The following is a 21595-nucleotide window of genomic DNA, read 5'->3' as shown; positions in this document are numbered from 1 at the left end:
ACTATTTCACTGCTCAGATGTGAGATACAACATAAAAGGGAGAAACATAAAACAATGTTACGTCTGGGATCAAACCCCCCAACAAACACGGTTTCCTCTGCATCAGGATAAACGCTGTAGGGATTCAGAACGAGCCACCCCAAGATGCACCTATGTAGTATGCAAATTACTCTAAGCTAAAGGCAACTGAGACTCCGCAGGCTCACAAGAAACTTCTACCTTTCTTTCCCTTGGAGAATTTAAATTAGGAGCCTTATCCATAATGAGTTATTACCAGAAATAACCTTTTATGACCTATCTATAGGGCAGGGCAAACTTCTAATCACTGAACATCTGTTCTTTTTATCATCCTTCTAATGACCTTCTTCCCCTCTGAAGCCCCAAGGTGCCTTACTTCATCCTTAGCTTGGAATGCCATATATACCTCATTTTAACTTTGTTCCTGAAGCTCTCATGTATTTCTCATACAAATATATGTAATTAAATTTTGTTCTTTTCTTGTTAGTCTGTCACATGTAGATTTAATTATTAAACCAGGCAAAAGAACTGAGGAGAAAAAAGAAAGTTTCTCCCCCATCCCCACACAACTCACAAAAGGTTTTAGATATTTTTTATTTCTTTTTAAAGCAGTAATAATCAAATACAGCATTCCATTTATTCTGATAATTATTTCACCTTTTTTAAATTGAAATAATAAATGCTATAAACATTCAGCTTTAAATATTTTCACAACTAGATACTCACATAGCCAGCACCCAGACCAAGGAACATTTTTAGCTCCTCAGAAGTTCCTGTCATGAAACTGCCATTCATTACCCTCCACCATAGGGGTAACAGCTATCTTTGATTTCTATTAGCACACATTTCACACATTTTTATTCTTTATATAAATGAAACCACAGTATAGACTCTTCCGTGTCTGACTTCTTTCATTCGACATTATGTTGTAAGGCTCATCCATACTGAGTGCGGGTGTAGGCTGTTCATTCTCATTGTTATATATATTTCCATTGTGAATATTTCACATCATACTTATCCAATTTTTGCTGATTATTGCTGATGGGCATTTGGGTAGTTTCCAGCTTGGAACCATAATGAGAGCTGGTACGAACATTTGAGTACACACCTACAAATGGAATTAATGGGTCAAAGTATGACTAGTCAACCTTAGTAAATACTGCTAAACACTTTTACAAAGTGGTTGTACCAGTTTATGTTCCCTCCAGCAATATGGGTTCTATCTCCTTCAACATCTAGCATTTTCCTTCGTTTTTCACTTCACCCATTCTGATAGGTATGGTTCCCAGTGTAGTTTTTAACTTGCATTTCTCTGATGAATAAAGCAGTACATTTTCAGATGTTCACTGGCTATTTGGATATACTCTTTTATGAAGTGGCTGTTCAGATCCTTTGCCCATTTTTCTCTTGGGTTGAAGGTCTTTCTAAAATTGATTTGCAGGTGTTTGTTTTTATATTCTAAATATGAATCCTTTGTTGAGTATACATGCTGCAAATCTACTTACTCTGTGGGCTGCTTTTTACTCTTAATAGTGTCTTTTAATAAACAGAAATTATTAATTTTAATACAGTCCAACTCTTTTTCTTTCTGGTAGGCAATTTTGTGTCCCATTTAAGAAATCATCCCTACTCCAAGTCACATAGTTATTCTATATTTTTCTCAAATAAATTAGTTTAATATTTCACATTTAGTTCTGTAATCCAACTGGAATTGATTTTCTATACAATGTGCAAAAGGGGTCAAGATACATATTTTTCCTCATACAGCTATCAAATGACCCAGCACCATTTATTGAACAGATATCATGTCCCCTCTGTACTGTATAGTAATTAATTAGGTGACCACTTTCCTCCTCCATCTCCCCTTTTAACAAAAATCACTGCATTGCTTAATTTCAAAAACAAGGATATTCAGTGTAGAAGATATTAAAATATAGTTAAAATAAAATGTTATAAAATATTGAACATCAACTCAAATTGAAAAACAAAAGTTAAAAAATAAAGAAAATGTTAAAACTCTAATAATTCCACCTCCCAGGCATAATTAACATTATGAGTGTATATACATCTGATCTTTTTTTGATGTCTAAATAGCTACGAATATTTTTTAAACAAAAATGAAAGCATACTGTCAATTCTGGTTTTTAAACTATTGTTTACTTAATATATCATGAACATCTTTGATGCCAACATATACGCACCTAAAATGTTTTAATAGCTAAACAGTATTCCTCTTTACACTGTACTCCCTAAGATATATGTTGACATTGGCTTTCTCATGGCCTTTCTCTTTCTTAAAAGGAGGAAAAAAAACCCTTTAAGTTCACAAATCTGAAACCTGTTAAAATCTTAAACCTTTCAAATTCACAAATTTTAAACCTGTTGCCAATCACTTTAGAAAAAAACAAAAACTTCAGAGATCAATTAATGAAGCTGTTGAATAGCAATAGCTCAGCTTTCCTATTGCTGCAGTGACAATTACCTGTTGGGTTATTACTTCTCTTGGAAAACCTTAGTTCAGTAGCTGAACACGCTATAGCTTTGCTATCACAACAAAAGTAATAGTTCCTCAAACTCTTATTATTTTCTTCTATCTTTAATCTTCATGTCTTCATCCCAGATCTATCATTAAATCTTTTTAAGCCCAGTTTCCTTACTGGTACAAAATGAACAGACCTGCTTCACAGGGTTCTTGAGAACTAAATGAGTTAATGCTGGCAAAGGGTATATAGAACAGTACTTGGCACAGCATCAACTATTGTTATTACAAAATGCTTTTCTTCTGGAATACTATACAACTATGTAGAGTTTTCTGTGCATTCTTTTAAGATTCATTTCTTATAAATTAAAATATCAAGACACTATTTATTTTATTTTTTTTTAGGCGAGGCAACCCTTGGCTGACCTCACAGATTGCAAGGATCTTGTCAGCTTACAATTCCTTATTTCTTATTTTTTATGCCTATGGCACCTGGTCTTCCTAGGTGGTCTCCATCCAGGTACTAACCAGGCCCAACCCTGTTAGCTTCCAAGATCAGACGGGATCGGGCTTGTTCAGATGTCATGGCCGTAGAATGAACACCTATATATATTTAAAATACTGAGAACCATTTTGAGTAATAGCAACAGATATTCCTTTAGGAGATTAAATAATTATGCTGCATAATTGTGTTTATATCTTTAAAACAGTACATTTACCTGAGATTTGGTGGTTAACTACAGTTTTTTCTCCTTGTGATGGCATCAGGAAAGTCAGATGATTAGGTTCTATTATACCCACTGTGCTAACAGTTCAGATTGCAGGCATACGGCAGTTTACAATATCTTACCTCACGTAATTTTTCTCTACACTAGGCCTGTACCTGATAGAGATGAGATTGGCATTTCTGAAGCCAGTATCCTATATATATAGCAGCTAGAAACAAAAAAGAGATATATATACCTTGGTTGAGGTATAGATAAGTAATGAGATAAACTAGGAATCAAATGACCTATTGTATCAATTCACTGTTCTCCTGGTGGCTCCATATGATTCTTCAAATGACACTCCTTGAAGTCTTCAAGTCTCCCCCAAGAGCTGCCCTGAACCACATAGATCTTGCTCTCCTCTACTATGTAACATAATAAGTATGTATGCCTTTAGGCTGCCTAGGTAGGTAATACATATTGTTTTATTATATTGTTACAAGGAGGACTTTCCACGAAAAGTGTTTTTTATATAAACTGCTAGAATAGAATAGGCTGAACTAGTTCAATGTCAAGTTAAAAAGGATGTTATAGTAAAATACTTCTAAGATTAAAATAAGAAAGAGCCAAAAATCTTTATCTACAATTCTCATATCCAAAAAAGTTCTGAAAACAGAAGGTTTCTTCCTTAGTTTGAAGACAAAACCTGACCTGACCTGATGTGAGGCTCTTTATAGTCTGTAGTTGACATTTATTTGTGCTATTCATACATTCACCAGACATATTAGTGTATTTGATACCCTAGACAATTTTAGGACTTTTGAGTAAAATATTTTATATATACCCTATTACCTTCCTAAAATCTGAAAATCTTTTTATTGCAAACCACAACTAGTTCTAAATTCTCAAATAAAGGATTATTAAGGCAGTATTTCCCTGAACTGGGAATATGATGATTTTCCCAAACTCAAAGATAGTTTTAATAAATATTTTTGTCCCATTGTATGTCCTGAGGATTAATCACCAGGAAAAAGAGAAAGACATGTTAGAACAGCTACAGGAAAAAACAAGCTGCATGAAAAACTGATTCAGGAATGATTTGCTAAGTGATACAACATAAGATACTGTATAATTATCACAAGCTAATTCACCCATAAAGACAGCATACAGCATTATTGCTAATAGTTGTCTGCATAAAAATGAAAAGGCTCATTTTTTTTTTAATTTATTATTTTTTATGCCTACAGCACCTGGTCTTCCTAAGTAGTCTCCCATCCAAGTATTAACCAGGCCCGACCCTGCTTAGCTTCCGAGATCAGACATTGGACTTGTTCAGGGTGGCATGGCCGTAGACCATGGACCATGGCTCCACTGGGGCGAGAACCCAGGATCTTCTGCATGTAAAGCATACGTGGTAACCGCTACACTATGAAACCATGTCCAAGGCTCAGTCTTTTGAAACTTCTTTTAGGTATAGTGCTTTAGGACAGAGGTCCCCAACCCCCAGGTCATTGACCAGTACTGGTCCAGAGACTATTAGGAACCAGGCTGCAAAGCAGGAGGTGAGTGGCTGGCTAGCAACTGAAGCTTCATTTGTATTTGCAGCTGCTCCCAAGCACTAGCAGCACTATCTCAGCTCCACCTCAGATCACCAGGCATTAGATTCTCATAGAAGCATGGGTCCCTGGTGCTAAAAAGGCTGGGGACCACTGCTTTAGGATATTCTTATTTAGTAGTTCTCAACCTGTTTAAACATTAGACTCTCCCAGAGAACTTTGTAAAAATAGTCTCACCTTCAGACATTCTGATTTACTTGATCTAAAGAGGGGTCTTGGCAACAGTGTTTTTAAAAACCCTTTACATGATTCTACGGGGCAGCCAGAGGTTTTAAAAGTCCCAATACTCAGGTTGTACCCCAGACCAGGTGAGTCAGAATCTTTGACGGTGAAGCTCAGACACAAGTATTTTTATAAAAGATGGACAGGTGATTCCAATGTATACTCCAAGTTGAAAAGCAATGGTTAAGACCCACTGAGTTGTTTGGGTTAAGAAATACCAGTGTCAATTGTTTTTTTCTTTTTCCCTCCTCCATGAACTAAGTCAGTTGTAGATCATCACTGTAGTAGAGTCACCAATAAAGAATTCTACACTTTATCCACTCTAATGGTGGCTTACTAATGGAATCTCTCCCCGGTTTTCCCAAGATGCAAAAGGGGCAGGGAAAGAACAGTGTGGAAATCACATGAGAAATATTTTTAAATGCTTTTCGCAAAAAAAAAAAAAAAAAAATCCATACCATATCGAACTCTTTAGCACACAGTTAATCACAATGAAAGAAAAAATTGAAATATAGAATTCACTTTAGCTGAGGCTATAATGTAAAGGGGAGCACAACTTAAAAGGTACATCATAGGAAATCACAGCCCCTTCCAGTGAATTCCAGGATAGCAAATAAAGAAATTATTATAATAATTTCCCAGTGACTCTTTCATCTGTTCAGGATGCTAATGCAAAGCAGATTCCTATGTATATTTCAAAGAAAGCTAGAAAATACACTGAAAGTATTAAATCTGAGATAATTTCTACTGAGAGATCTACTGAAATATATAGTAAGGTACATATTATTTAGATATGATAGATCTCTTTCGCTTTACTTAAAAATAATTTTTTCATGCATTGTAATCATATCAAAAAGACTTTTTTTTTTTTTATTACTAACCCTGAGGAAGGAAGAACAAATGTGGAGTAGGATTCACAGCTCACTAAGGAACCAAATTTCACACTTTTTACAATTATAAATGGCAAGTAATGCAAGTAGTCCAGGATACTACACTTATTCAGGCTTCCAAATACATCAGTTTAAACCACTTAAAAGAGATATAACATTTGGGTAACTGGCATAGTGGCATTTCTCTGGCACAACTGAGAACAATTTTAAAATTTTATCACTTTTAGTCACCACCCTGGTTTAAACAAAACGAAATTTATATCTACCATGTAGGAACTTTCAGTTCAACAAAGAGCTTTCAGTTCAATATGTATCAATGTACAGGGACATCACAGATTCATTAATCAAGGTCCATTTAACAACAACAAAAAAAGGGTGATCTTTATGTAGTCTTGTTTTTCACTAGAATATCTTAGCTGTTACAAGGGACTAGACAAGAGGAAATGTAGAATTCCATCACAATGGAGTATGGGAGGAGTTGGCATTTCTCCTTAGCCATTACAATGATTCCTCTTAGAATGAAATTTGGGATTGCAAATTTAGTTGAATTTACCATAGTTTTGACCTTTGTAAATGAAATAAAGTTCACTCCCTGGGCCAAAAACCCCAAGCAACTGTAGGAAGCAAGAGAGCAATAATGACAGAAGAAAACAGATTCACCGCATTGTTATCAAGAATGGGTTTCCCTGATATGAACTTCGCCTCCTTCATTGGGCTGTTGACCACCATGCCAGTGCTTTCATCCAAACCTAGAGTGGAAAAGAAGCCAAGTGAGGTGGAAAATCCAAATGACTTGATTTAAAAACAAACAAACCAACCAGCTTTTCTCTTCCAAAAAAATTTTTTTGAAAGATTCTCAGCCACTTATAAAATGACTTTAGTAGATAATCTGTATGGTGAGAGACATGGAACCCTCAATCATAAAAGGTCTCTTTGAATAAATGAGTTTCAGTATGCCTCAACACTTCTCTTAACACTGCTGAAGTTCCTTCAGAAGTAGAAGGAAGAATATGAAAAGCAGAGATGGCATGAAACTGGCAGACAGGGCCTGCCTTCCCGGTGGTTCCCCTGCAAGACCAACCTGAGCACAGAGATCAGGTCTGCAAACCTCTGCAATAGATACCCAGGATCCAGCATGGTGCTGGCACGAAGAAGGCACACTAAGGTTTACTGAATGAATTAAACTTTCCCATAGCCCGCAATTTTTTTAACCCATTCAATATGATCAGAAACTTGCCTAGTTAGACCCCAGTTCAGAATAAAACCTATGCTCTTTAAAAAAAATGTGTTTGTGTGTTTGTGTGTGGTGTGTGTGTGTTTGTGTGTGAAGTTTCCCTTTAGTGTGAATTCTGATTCTTCGTTAGCGTCTAGATAAGACTAATGAAATTGAGAAAACAAGTATTCTGACTGGTAGGGAGGAGAGTGAAAGGGCAAGTAGATTATCTTGGAGCATGAAGAGAATTGGGAGGACTGTATTCAGGGAAATTTTCTCCAGACTTCCAGCTATTCATTATATAACTCAAAGAAGAAAACATGGTTGATAAGAATGTTGAGCAAAACACACTAAACAAAATGTCAGTATACTCACATCACAGGAAAGCCTCAGGAATAAAGCATAGGAAGCTTTTGGGAAAATTGACTCTCCCATATACCTTAAGTGGGACCAAAAACTCAGTGAGGACAGCATGCACAATGGTGTCAGAGTAGAAAAGCAAGCCATGTGTGTATAGTCAGATTAGTACAATAATTCTCTCTCAAACGGACTTGGAAAACAAATGTAAGAAGGGGGCATTAAAATGATTTGATCCCAAATGTTCTGCTTTCCTGGGATCAGGAGAAATCCCATTAGCAAAAATGTCCGTTTCCTGCACTATCATATCCTCCCTACACAGCTTCTACTCATTGCTCTGCAGGACTAATTCTCTTTCAATTAATTAAGAAAAAAAAATTAAAAAATCAAAATTGTAGAAGAGACTTTGACCTATCATTCCCGGTCCCTCAACTCCCTGTGTCTTTGGAATTGTTTTCATCATATCGTTCTTTTTCTTTTCCGTATCTCTTTCCCATTTCTTTTATACACCAATAAGTTGCAATAATAAGATTTTGTTCTCACCACTAAATTGCATTGTAGCTCCTAAATATGAGTCTACAATTGATCCTAGTAATCCAGCCAGACCCCCAAATGCAATGATTGGCCACTGGGGAGCAGAAATGTCCAAATCATTAACAAAAACCAACTGTGTGAGGAAGTAGGTGATGCCCACAAAGGTACCACCAAGGAGACTGGAAGCAAGGCCCACCATTGTAACCCCGCCGTTGGTCCCTGAAGAAGAAACAAAAGGATAAAATCATACGGTTAACAATCAACAAACACATAAAGGCAGGGAAAGCAAAAACTTTTGGTATTTACTCAAACAAGACTAATTTAAAGAAAGGGTTCTGATTTAATCCAAAGATCCTAAGACCATAAGATCACAAGACCTCAGCATCTGTTGCCATTCTAAGCAGGAAAGTATAAGAGGTCAGTGGAGCCAGACTGACTAGTTTCAACCTTAGTTGTCATTTCCAAGCTATGTGATGATAGTGAATTTACCTAACTTTTCTATGCCTTAGTTTCCTTGTTTGTGAAGGTGGAAATAATTAAAGAATTCACACGATTATTAGTAGTATTAAATGGTAACTCATGTAGAGCATGTAGAACAGTTCCTTGCATATAGTAGGTACTCAAATATGTTAGCTGTTCATGATGATACTGAAGAGGAAAAAAAGGAGAGGTAAAGGAGGCAAATGAAAAGAAGGAGATAGAAGAGGAGGAGAGAAGAAGAGGAAGGGGCAAGAGGAGGTGATGACAGAGACAAAAAAGGAGGAGTAGCAGTAGTTCAGAACAGTAATGGGTAACTAAGATATATGGTAAAACACTGATCACATAATAGGCCCTCAAGAAACACCTTATTTTCTCTCTTTCCCACTGATATTTCTGTGAGTCATTCTATATGTTTTTGTATTGTTTATCTAGGACTTGCTAACATTTCCTGTAAATATTATTTATTATCACCAATATAACAGTCTACAGTAATTTTCTAAGAAGGCTAACAAAAATTCTTAAAAGGCTCTTTAAAAGAAACATGATAAATCGAAGGTTTTTTTGTTAATTTTCATTTTTTTGAGACTTAAATAAAACTCACCAACTGGAACTTTCTCCCAAGTTGTTATTAGCCTTGGAGAGCTTTTACTCAAAACAGTGCCAACTTCTGAAGCCCATGTGTCTCCAGCACAGCAGGCCAGTGCAGCCAAGAGAGACAAACACATCCAAGAAGCAGTGTATTGCTTGGAAAAATCTATTGGGATTTCCCCAGGGCCATTTTCTATCATGTACAGTAGGGCCAGCTCTGTGGCTACAGCTCCATTACAGAATACCTGAATCCAAGTCCTCTGCCCACCTAGAAGCAAACAAGTAGATAAAAAGGACAAGAAATGTTTTTTTCCTCAGAAGGAATATCATTGCAGATATATGAACTTATATTTTAACGTTTAAGAAAAATGACTAAAATTTTCAAATAACTGAAAGTGAGATAGTACCTTTGCCCACATTCTAAATTGTTTTACAAAATTAATGATAGACTTTAGTGCTTCTACAATTTTGCTGTTACTTGCTATTGTGGCGAAGTAATGACAACCTAAATTATGTTTCTACTTAAAGTAATTCTCATATAAAATTTATCTGTTTCAACAGTCTAAACATATTTTGGTTCAATCTTATATGTTAGGATGAAACAAAGTTATTACTGTTTTAAATAATGCCAAACATAATACATTTTACCTTCTTTATATTCTGAATCTAGTCGCTTCTTTACTTTTCCCTTCCATTTAGTGAGTTGCGAAGAAGAAAAGAAAAACATCAGTAAAGAGGTACAAAAGCTGACATTTGAAATGGCTAGGATAAATCCAACCACCAGCCCTGAAAGAAATACATATTCATACAGAATTATAATTAGTCTATACATTAATGCTGTGATGAAAAGAATGCATTTTTATAGGTTATTTACACATTATAAACTGAAATGTACATTTCCATTTTTACCAAGATATTATCAAACAGTAAACAAAGTCAACTTGATTGAGATGATTTTTTACCACATTTTGACCTCCTTTCAAATAGACTATACTATATAAATATATTATTTTAGATACTCTTTAAATAATCGAGTTGCAGAACACAGTAGGATTTTATTATTATTAAACAGTATGTTTTATATATTATACAAAGACGGCTAGTCTGAAAAAATTCCAAATTAACGGTGGTTTCTCAAGAGAGGTAAGATTATAAAGTCTTTCAGGTTTCTATTTTTTATATCCCCCCCATAGCCTGAGATTTATTTTCTAATTTATAAAGAAAATTAAAAAAAACCTTTTTATGATTTTCCAAGAATTTTCACATCTCTGTTGTTGAGTCTCACAAACTGAGAAGATATAGTGCTTCTCAGTTAAGTTTTCTCACTTAAATCTATGAAAATAATTCTGAATTGCTGGTGGAACTAAAAATGGGATATGTTCTGTGAATGTGATTTTAGATTTTGAGACTTTTCTCTTTGTTTCTTTTGTTTGGGCAAAGAAGAAAGGGGATAGCCTTAATTATCCCATGAGTGACCAATTTCAAGGAAGGGTTTTTAAAACCTATTGTTCGATCAGGAAAATAAACAAGGGAAGCTTATGTTTCATGACACAGAAGAGTAAAAAAAAAGAAAGAATTGTTCTTGCTATTACAGAAATATGGAAAGAGGCCATGACATCAACTGCTAAATCAAACAAGCTTGAGACTTAAAGAACTTTCTGTGAGTTGTTTAAGTAAGAAATTATAAAGCATCTCTCTACGTAATTGTACAAGGAAAGTGCAAACATATGTTGAAATTGGCTTTTTAAATCACTCAGAAATTCTTTAAAGACTGTTTGTCACAAAATTTCAAAGTATTCTTGTGAGTAAAACTCAGTGGTCGAGATAGCAAAGTATGCTCATTTCTATTACCGTAATGGTTATTTGATCCTACAAAAATGACTAAGAGAGAGGATTCTGGGAGGAATCCTGGAGAAATAGGAAGCACCAGGAATATGTCTTCCCACCCAGCCAACAATTGGACTGGAAAAATCTGTCTCCTAAACTATTTTAAAACTCTAGAGTCCACTGAAGGTTTGTAACCTCCAGGGGAAGGTTTGAAAGGGAAACTGCAATCAAGTTTTGTCAATTTCAGCTCTTAGCAGAGTAGCAGCTCCCAATCTACCATTCTCAGCCATGTGGTGGGCAATGCAGGAACAGCCTGCACACAGCTTATGGGAGCCAGGCGGGCAATAAGGACCTTGTTTTCCAAATATCAGGATCTGTATTCTCATCACTGATTGCTACTGCTAATCACAGAGGTACAGACACAGAGTCTGGCAGCCATTGGTGCTCTCCACCTCACAATGCTGCCAGCCCCTCCCTATCTGCCTGAGGTGACTTCCAGAGGATTTAAAGGGCTGACTCCAACCCCCTTTCATTTTTCTGTTTTCCTTCATTTTGAGAGCCAGACATTAAAGACTAGGACATTCAAAAGCAATTTCATTTATAGGGGAGATTAGGAAGTCAGTGTGCATACCCAAGAAAGGCACAGGCTCAGAAAAGGCTGAGAAAGCATTAGGTTTACACCTTGGCACAAAGCCTACGGCAATCAAAAACAAAATAAAACAAAAAAGAGCAAACCCTGGGGACAAAAGAGATTTTGATTTCTAGAGTTATCACATTATTCTACTTAAATGTCCAGTTTTCAACAAAAATATCAACGGCATACAAAGTATGGCCCATTCAAAGGAAAAAAAAAATGAACAGAGATTGTCACTGAGAAAGGCCAGATGGTGGGCCTACTAAACAAAGACTTTAAAACAACTGTCTTAAAGATACTTAAAGGACCAAAGGAAGATATGGAAAAAGTAAAGAAAATAGTGTATGAACAATATGGAAATATGAATAAAGAGACAGAAGACCTAAAAAGAAACCAAAAAGAAATATTGGAGCTAAAAAGGCAAAAACTAAAATAAAAAATTCACCAGAGAGTAAAGGTTACATGGGGCAGAAGAAACAATCAGCAAATGTGAATACAGGACGATCGGAATTATCATCTGAAGAACAAAAAGAAGATTAAAGAAAAGTGAATAGAGCCTGAAGGACCCATGGGACACCATCAAGTAGACTAGCATACACATGTGGGAATCCCAGAAGGAGAAGAAAGAAGAAGAAGGGGGCAGAGAAATTATTTGATGAAGTAATGGCTAAAAATTTCCCAAGTTTGATGAAAGACATGATATAAACATGCAAGAAGTTCAACAAACTCCAAGTAGAATGACTTCAAAGAAATCCACATTGAGACACATTATAATAAAATTGTTCAAAGACAAAGAGAGAATCTTAAACGCAATAAGAGGCAAACAACTTGTCACAAACTAGTTATCTCAGTAAGATTATCAGCAGATTTCTTATCAGAGAAGGTCAGAAGGCACTGGGCTGATATATTCAAAGTGCTAACAGAAAAAACAAAGTGTCAGCAAAGAATCCTATATCCAGCCAAACTATTTTTCAAATGGGAGGGAGAAATTAAGACAGTTTTAATATGTTATTGATGTTAAACTGGCAAAAATTTAAATTAGAGTGTTATAACTTTAGAATGTTAAATATAATTCTGACAGTAATCACAAAGAAAATAGTTATAGAATATACACAAAATGAAATGAGAACGGAATTAAAACATTTCAGTACAAAAAATTAAAACACAAAAGAATACAGTAATGCAGGAAATGAGGAACAAAAGAACTATAAAGCATATAGAAAACAAACAGCAAAATGACAGAAGTCTTTCCTTATTTGTAATTACTTTAAACATAAATGCATTAAATGCTCAATTAAAAGATAGACTGGCAAAATGGATAAGAATCAATGATCCAACTATATGCTGTCTACTTTAAATTCAATGACACAAATGGGTTGAAAGAAAGTAAAAGGGCTGAAAAAGATATTCCATGCAAACAGAAACCAAAAGAGAGCAGGGGTAGTTATACTAATATCAGACAAAATAAGACAAGCTTTTACACACACACATACACACACACACACACACACACACTTTTTAAGCATTTCCTTTCTTTTTGGCATAACAAGATGTCCTACATTTATCCAAATCTACTTTGCCCCAGCCCTAGAAGATGCCATTTCTTTGAGGAGGTCTAGTATATTTCAGTGGGGGAAATGGATATTAGAAGTCAAGATCTAGGCTTACAATGTGCTCATTGCTACTAGGGTATATTTGCTTTTTGTGGATAGGGCAAATAAATACACACATATGTGTATACAAATACACACACATGCACATATATATGCATACATATACATGTGCAGCACATTACACAAAAGGTAGCATTCTCTATATGTTCTTTTGAACTTCTGAGCTCACTTTTGATACTAATTTTATAGTCCTTCTTTTAGGGAGAGAATATGCTAATCTACTACTGAGCACTTAGATCAGTGGCACTCAAGAAATTTACATTCTGCTTTTTAAATTGGTCTCTCATGAGTTTGGCTGCTTCAAGTCTAAACTTGAGTTTAAACTTCCACTTTAGACCCAGTTTGTGATTCTGACAAAAATTTATGTTTTAGCCCTGCAGGGTTGGATACCAGTTTCCCAGAATGTGATAACCAAACCAAAGCACTGTTATTGTGTGTAGCACTATCCAGGATGCCTGCTCATATATTTAACTACAAATGCTTCCATCCCTGATTAACTATGGTTGACAATTTCTCTTCTCTGTAACTCATAAGATAAACACATTGTTTTTCTATATGAAGATTTTTACTAAATAACACGTTAACCAAAATTATATTAAGTAATGGATAATAAATAATAAATGCTAAGAAAGTTAATATTTATTTAATAAATAAGTATTAAATAATATTTTGTTAAATAATAGAACAGGGTACCAGGGTCCTATTTCTGTAGTAGTGCTTTTTATTGGTTAGCTCATGGTTCAAGTACCACAACTACTGAGATACTGAATGAATGATCCTTCCAGAGATATTCAATTATTGGCATTTTACTTAAGTCTGGTACATTTTAACTGAGAATGCAAGAAATAGGGTTATGCTATATATACTAATAAAGTGCTTCAGTTCTGGGGCTGAATAATCTGGAGTTCAAACCCTGGCTCCTCCCTTACCTTTGCATGACTAGGAGAAGCTACCTAACCTTAAGCCTGGACTTCTTATTATTAAATAAGAATAACAATTTCTACCATATTGGCTTGCTGTGAAAACTTAAAAGAGATCATTTTTATAACATACTTATTATATTATCCAGTATGTAGAAAGCCCTGAATGTTAACTAATATCATGGGTAGTAATAATAGTTGTAGTGGTAAAATCTTAACAATAACATTATTTTTTGTAAGTATGTATTATTATTATTATTATTATAATAACTTTAAAATTTATTGTTATCTAACCTTTAAGTTTTTTCAATTGGCTTTTAAAATATTACAAAAGTAGTACATGACTCTTGGAGGGAGAAGTCAAACATGTGGAATTATACAAAGTAAAAATCAAAGTGTCTCTCTCTGCCTCTCCCTCAACTCCCATCTCTTTTTCATAGATAGTCACTGCTAACAATTTATTCCACAGTCTTTAAACCCAAAGAAGATGGCCTCAAAACAACCTACCTTGAAATGCTATAAAAGTCATCTACATTTTTTTACTTCAACCACCTTAAAATATTACATGAAATGATCAATGTTTTTCACCTCAATGACAGGTTCAGAATGAGAAAATAAATTGACAGCTTTAAAAGAATGATTTCTTTAATGTCGTTTAAAAATGTCTTGGAACTTTGGGGGATGTCTAAACTTTTAGAGTAGTAACTGCTATCCCTGGTTTGTGTCTACGCCACCTCCCCAACCCAATTCTCCAATCTCTAAGTGTAACTTCTCTAAGAAGTTAATATGCGTGACAATAAGGCTCTACCAAAGCACTTGAAGACTCAAGGATTTAGGCTGACTTCTACATCTAAAACAGGTAAATTCTGTACCTAACTGATGCCACCTAACAGATGCTGTTGAGTAAAACAACATTGTCTACAGATGTCTCTGAGAATGGGAGTAGAGTTACAACCAAAACCTCAACCAATGTGCCTTGGGTATAATCTCTGGCAGGACTAAAATTTTATAATTTAATAAACTCAAATCTAATCAATTGTACCTTATGTGTTCAATGCTATATCCAAAGTGCCCAGAACACTGCTTGGCATATAGGGGACCCTCACTAAATATCTGTTGAATGACTAAATGAAAAAATGGTAAACCATTAAACCTAATAGTCTTGGCAAGTAAAATTAAATTTAAAGGAACATACTAAGTAACTAGATAATACTTCTTTGGAGCAAATCACCTGCTCAGTGCTTTGTAGTTTACGTGCACTTTCCCACATGTCCCCTCATCTTCTCTGTATTCTAGAAATACTCTCAAGGAGACCAGAGCCCTCCACTTCAGTGCTCACCTTAAGTACTGCCTCAACCCCTCCCCTCCTTCTTCTGTTATCACTGAGGTTTGTGTTCCTGTGTCATGGAAGACCCTAAATACCTAGATCCTGGGGAAGTTCTGAAACTCTTCTCAATCCCGAGCATACTAAAGACATGATATGGCAAATATTTTACATGGATGACTTCTCATAAGTCAATGCTATAGGTACTATTATCCCCTCTTGTTTTACAAATGGGAAAACTATAACACTGAAAGTTTAAGTGACTTGCAGTTATACTCCATTATAGTATTCCCAAGCACTATGATATACTTTGAATCAAGGCTAGTTTTTTGTCTTTAAGGAAAAAAAGAGCTACAAACAAAAAGGATACCAATATTCCATAAAACGAAATATTTAGGAAAAGAGCAGAGGTTTTCAAATCAATCTACATTATGTTTCCTAAGCACCTATTATGTGTGTTACACTATTCAAAGAAGCATAAGATATACTCTGTCTTCAGGGAATTTATAATACGGTTGAAAGTAGATAATAAATCACTAACAGTCAATGTTTATTTAATGTTTTATCGTTAAAAAAGATGTGTTCCACACATTATCTTGTTTGAGCTTTGTCAATCAGCCCAAAAGGACCCATTTCATAAGAGATAAAGAAGAGTGAGGCTTTGAGGAGTTAGCTTACATGAAAAGTTCAGAGAGATAGGCAGGTGGCAGTGCTAAGATTCAAATACTTATCTTCTAATTCTAAATCAAGCTAGGTAGGAGAGGAGTTAGAGGCCCAAAGGCTAGAAGGCAGAAAAGTAAAGGTAGCAGAAAAGAAACAAAAGTAGGTATCAGAAAAATAAGAGGAGAAGCAAGGCAATACACAACATGGAAGACAAAGGAAGACAGAATTTCAAGAAGGACTTGACCTTTCTTGCTAGAGGTCAGGAATAATAAAAACCAAGGCAAGCCTACCTGAAAAAGGACATTTTTAGCAAAGTGTAACTTATTATATTCAAGTAGTGATTGTTCAAATTCTTTGCTATAAATGAGTTAATACTTCCAAAGTGCTAACAGCAGTACCTAGTATATAGTATATACAACATAAACATTTGCAAAATAAATAAAACATAACCATTCTTGATACTTACTGATTTTGTGGTAAGACAAAATTCATATAAAAATGTCACTATGTCAGTTAGCTATTTTTTCTAATAGCTCCTTTATTTTACATCTATGAGGAGTGCTCTAATGTTTTTGCTAGCAGATAATTTAATCCAACTAAAGGAGCTGGGAAATCAAGGTCTTCGATAGCCTATTCTATTAACTTGGTATCAATTAGAAAGTTAAATTTGTACATTACACTAAAAGAATATGTTAATTTCTGAAATCTAGACAGACTAGGAAAGCTGAGCAATGCATAACTTCATCATTGTCTAAAATGTATAACATTGTTATTTAAATATTTGTATTCAGAAAACATAAATTTAAATTGTATAAGCATTTATTATATGGTTAAACATTCAAAAGGAAAACATACCTCCTAAAGCCCCACTGTGATCTAGACTTTTCTTTTTAAAGCCATGAGCAGTTATCAAAACAGGAACAATAAGAGAAAACAGCCAACGCCAAGGAGATATAGGCTGTAGGTTACCTGAAAAATTATAAAAGCAGAGCACAAATTGTGTGAGGCCTGCACAAGTTAGGCTTGGATGTGAACTTTGATAACTGCATTCTGGATTAAAATACTGTTAATAACTAGAAAAACTGAGATGAAGTCACAAAGTAAAATATTGATGTTTAGATGTGTATGTTTTCAGAGAGACTATGTACTACTGGGAATAACCAAATAAGTCCTGTCCAACTTTTGGGAACCATTTACAACTATTTATAATAAGGAATATTTCAAATATATTTGGAGATTTTTAACTATATAGAACAAACTCCTTTCATAAGTGTATCCAATTATTCCTTTCTGCCTTTCAGAGATTTTTTTTTTTAAAGTAACATTTTCACATGCTATACATCTCAGGATTCAATGGTTAGCTACTGATTTTTTCCAAAGGCTGCATCCAGCTCACAGATGTTGTTTGATTAGCATGTTTTCAAATAATTTGAGTCAGTACTTAAAAATCAGGAGATTTCATATAAAAATCCAGATTCTTGGCTTCTGTTTAAAAAACCAGAAGCTCAGGCCCACTTGGCAGAATTGACTACAGATGAAGACAGGATGCCTCTTTCAGATAGGTCACAGTTTTCCGGGTTGAAGTCCTCACAATTCGTGACAGACTCCTAAACACCAAGGCTGAGTGATGACAGTAAAGGAAAATGTGAGCTATTATTTGTGCCCATGTTTCTACTGAAAATGGAAAAATGAAAGACAAAGAAGGCTTAATGTTAAAAAAAAAAAAAAAAAGGAAAATCCTATTTCTGGAAAACTATTCCCGTGTGTGTAACATGCAAAGATCTGAGACAGCATCACTTATCTGCCTCAGGTGCTTGGCTCCAAGTGGGCACTTTAATCCTATTTTATTCTAATTAGTTCAAGTTATAGTAATACTGCAATTAATGAAAACCTTCTTCTGCCATCTCCTCCCCAAATCTTCAGCCCCTACTGTGACTATTAATGAACAGCCCTGAAAGCTTCTGTACCCGGGGGAAAACATTCAATTACTCACATGTCTCTGAAAAAAGACTGTCTGAGCTGGCAATCACTTATGATATAATCATTTATAATAGTTCACGTTCTCACTCTATTTCTCACTTTTTCTTTTGAACTGAACAGTATTCTGATTTTACAGGAAGTTTGTGTAAAGGCATACCTATGCTCTAAAGCAGATTCAAACTTTTAAAGATCTGAGTTCAGAGTACCTTATATTTATGCAGTGGCTTCAGACTTTAAAAAGAGTCTTCTTTTGAAGACACCAGACAGCAGACAAATCATCCAAATGTAAGCATTATACCATCTTTTATTTTTCCAGGACACACGAAACTGATAAACTGCATTATTAATATTCTTATTAAAAGCATCACTCCAATTGCTTTACAAAACTGTTTCACTTCACCTAATTCTCACCACGACAGATGTAACAATTACATAAAACATAAATTGGAATAGGTATAACTAGTATCACCACAGCAACATTTATTAAAGGCTTTAAAAAGTACTGTTTGCTTTCTAGTAAATTAAATCCAAGCTGTAGAAGTAAACACAATCGATAACCATTCAGAGGACATGAGTTTTGGATTTCACAATGCTACCTGTTACTTTCACCCAGTGTAGAAAAACGACTTAGAACATTCGTACTTACCATAATAGGTGCTTGCAGTCATAGACATAATCCAGAACGCTAAAGAAATGCAAATGATCACGCTCAATATAACTATATTAGTTATCATCTTTATATATTTTTTGCATATATTGTCATTAAGATCTGTCATGGGGGAAAAAAAAAGGGCTATGAGCACTTGGGGGGAAAAGCATATAGCATTTCTGAGAAAAATAGTTATTCAAGTTGCCAGCAAAACACTTGTGAAGACAAATGCCAACATCTTCCACCTATCAAAAAAATAATATAAACCCGAACTATTTCTGGATACTTGCTGGTAGAAAGCTCAAATTCGTCTGGACGAGGTTAACGCTTCACCAGAAAAGCAAAGAAAATCCTCAGAGCGCCGTGTCCTAGACCGCAGTCACTTCTCACCAGAACTCTGCGGCCCGGAAGGTGAAAGAAAGGAAGGCTTAATGTTCCGCGGAAGCAGCCAATCCGCGGAAGCAGCCAATCCCCGGAAGCAGCCAATCCGCGATCCCGCGGATGGCGAGCTTCGCCCCTCCACTGCCCGCCCCTGCGCCAACACAGGCGGGTTGGTGGCCAAAATGTGGAGGATGTGGAGTCGGGACCTGGGTGAGTCTCGGCGGCGAGCTAGGCGCGACGGAGGACGGTCACGTCCCGATGGCCGTCCGTGCCGCTCCAGAGTCCAGCCCTGGCGGGCCAGAGTCAAGGTCTGTGGATCTCAGACCACGTCTCGCCACGTCTCCGCTTGCTGCGGCGCCTTGTCTACGCGTATGCGCCGTGGCCGCCATAGGACGTCGCCTAGCTCACGTGAGCGTTTAAAGGGCGGCCCAAAGGCGGGCGAGCGGGCCGGAGTTATAGAGGGTTGCGGCCTGGTCCTTGAGGGTTTGTATTTCTCCTCAAAATAGTATAGCTGTATGGAACCTTAGGTCCTAGCGTTGAGGACACATCCAAACGCTGAAACGTGAAATCACCACCTGAGTAGTAATAGAATAAAAGAACGCAAATGAATTTAGACCGAGTAAGTCCATTTCAAGCATAATATTCAAGTACTTCTTTTGTCTATGAGGAGTCGATGCCATATAATATGGACTTTTTTTTTTTTTAGGAGGGAGATATTGTGCTGTAAAAACGGAATTTTATGACTGAGAAACCCTTTAGTACCTACTATGTGCCCGCCACTGCTGGCTGCTAGAGGCATAAAGCTAAAGCTAGATTCAGTTCCTGCTTTTGAGCTCTCAAATTATTGTCATGATACTGTAATAGCCTGCTGAAACGTGAAAGGGTTAGAGGATAATTAAAAATAACCGATTTTATCTAAGCTGAAAATTACTGTTTGGCCATCGCCCATGGGAACACTGGCTATTGCCCATGGGAACCTAGGCGATCACCCATAGGAACATAACATTCTAACAACTAGCTTTCTGCTTCTGTACTCCCCGCTTGCACACCTGACCAGTGGGTTGACAGGTAGTGAATAGGAGAAAGATGGACCTTTGTGTTTAAGACAGAATGAGGAATGGGATTTGGGGCTTAAAAACCTTGTATCTTGGCATTTCGGGGCTGCTCCTTTGGAAGGACAGCCGCCGGCTAATAAACTGCCTCTATAATCAAAGCACTCAGGTTGAGTCTGGTTATTCCGGTCACAACAATACCACTTTCTGTGTGGAAATCTGTTCCCACAGCTCTTATATTTGAAGCATTTGCATTGTCGATTTAGCAAGCAGAACGTCTTTTTATCGGTAACGATCCGAATCTCGTGGCTGAATACACATTTCATTTGAAGTTAACCTGTTTGCCTGGGTTAACAGTAACTAATTGATAATTATATTTATGAACTTTTTCAGTTAATTGGTGACAATGTAAGAAGAGGCAAGTCAATTTCAGACATAACAACCACAAGTGTTTAACTTTTAAAAAACTCACACTATTTTAACTTTCAAAATACATGCCAAGACAACACACTTTCCTTTAGTAAGGAATCTAATTAGTTAACTAAGAACCAAATTTGTGAAGTAGGACTAAATAGTAGTGGCCTTCTCTTACTAGACTACATGCAGGTGTGATCTTTATCCAGAAATATATTATATGCCTAGTTTTTGTCTCAGTCTTTTCAGCACAAGTAAATAATTACCTTAGAAAACTGGCTAATATCAGCAATACCAAACAATTACTATTAATAATAAAAGCTAATTTTTTTTTGTGGTTTAGCATATTTGTTTTTGTCTCCGCTTAGACAAAATTATGAACCAATCTTGCTTTTTGCCCCTCACTTCATCACAATCATAAGGTAACACTGCCTGATGTTGGTGTTCTGAGATTTTTATGTCCAGCAAAAAATCATGGCCTCATTGTGTCAGGCCTCCCCTAACAACGCTGAAGTCTAGATGTGTCAGACTAGTTCCTGAAGTCTGGGTGTGTCAGACTAGTTCCTGGACGCCATCTTCATGACTACCTGGCTAAAATTGCATATGAAATAATAGTGCCAGTGACAAACCCTTCAAATGAATATCTCTTCCATTTTTTTCCCAGTGTTCAATTATTGCTGTTGTTCTCCATAAACAAGTTATTCTAGCTTAAATCTAAAACAATTTGGGAGAATTAATGTAGTTAAGATATACTTATTCTTTTTCTAAAAAACCATGATTTTAGTCTGATAATTTTTATAGACTTTGACAATCTTAAAATTTTCAAATACTTTTTCTATTTACTTTAAAATCCATTTTCTAGCAACAGAATTTCTGGTTAAGCATTTCCTAAACTATATTCCTGGAGATTGTAGTAGGTATGCTACCCTCTACCCCTAAACCCAATCTGATCAAATTTAAGGTTGAGAAATTTT

General features: G+C 35.8%; 1 protein-coding gene and 1 pseudogene across 3 annotated transcripts; both read right to left on the bottom strand.

Moving 5' to 3' along the window:
* Nucleotides 1–4442: 4442 nt before the first annotated feature.
* LOC112472494 lies at nucleotides 4443–4558 on the bottom strand (annotated as a pseudogene).
* Nucleotides 4559–5883: 1325 nt separating this feature from the next.
* Nucleotides 5884–19194, bottom strand: TMEM19 (transmembrane protein 19). 3 transcript variants are annotated; one of them, XM_025041002.1, is made up of 7 exons: nucleotides 19065–19194; nucleotides 18772–18894; nucleotides 17001–17114; nucleotides 9753–9890; nucleotides 9118–9372; nucleotides 8046–8255; nucleotides 5884–6681 (listed from the first exon to the last, which is right to left on the bottom strand). In XM_025041002.1, exons 2-7 carry the CDS (start codon nucleotides 18857–18859, stop codon nucleotides 6518–6520), a joined length of 969 nt encoding a protein of 322 aa, XP_024896770.1. In that variant the 5' UTR covers nucleotides 18860–18894; nucleotides 19065–19194; the 3' UTR covers nucleotides 5884–6517. The 3 variants fall into 3 exon arrangements, with proteins under 3 accessions (XP_024896770.1, XP_024896771.1, XP_006923812.1); XM_025041003.1 differs by having other exon boundaries at nucleotides 18772–18810; XM_006923750.3 differs by having other exon boundaries at nucleotides 18772–19194.
* Between the last annotated feature and the right edge of the window lie 2401 nt (nucleotides 19195–21595).

Source organism: Pteropus alecto, unplaced genomic scaffold (assembly GCF_000325575.1).
Source record: "Pteropus alecto unplaced genomic scaffold, ASM32557v1 scaffold76, whole genome shotgun sequence".
Classification (NCBI taxonomy): Eukaryota; Metazoa; Chordata; class Mammalia; order Chiroptera; family Pteropodidae; genus Pteropus; species Pteropus alecto.
The sequence above is the reverse complement of the archived record's forward strand: the minus strand, read 5'-3'. Positions and strand labels throughout refer to the sequence as shown.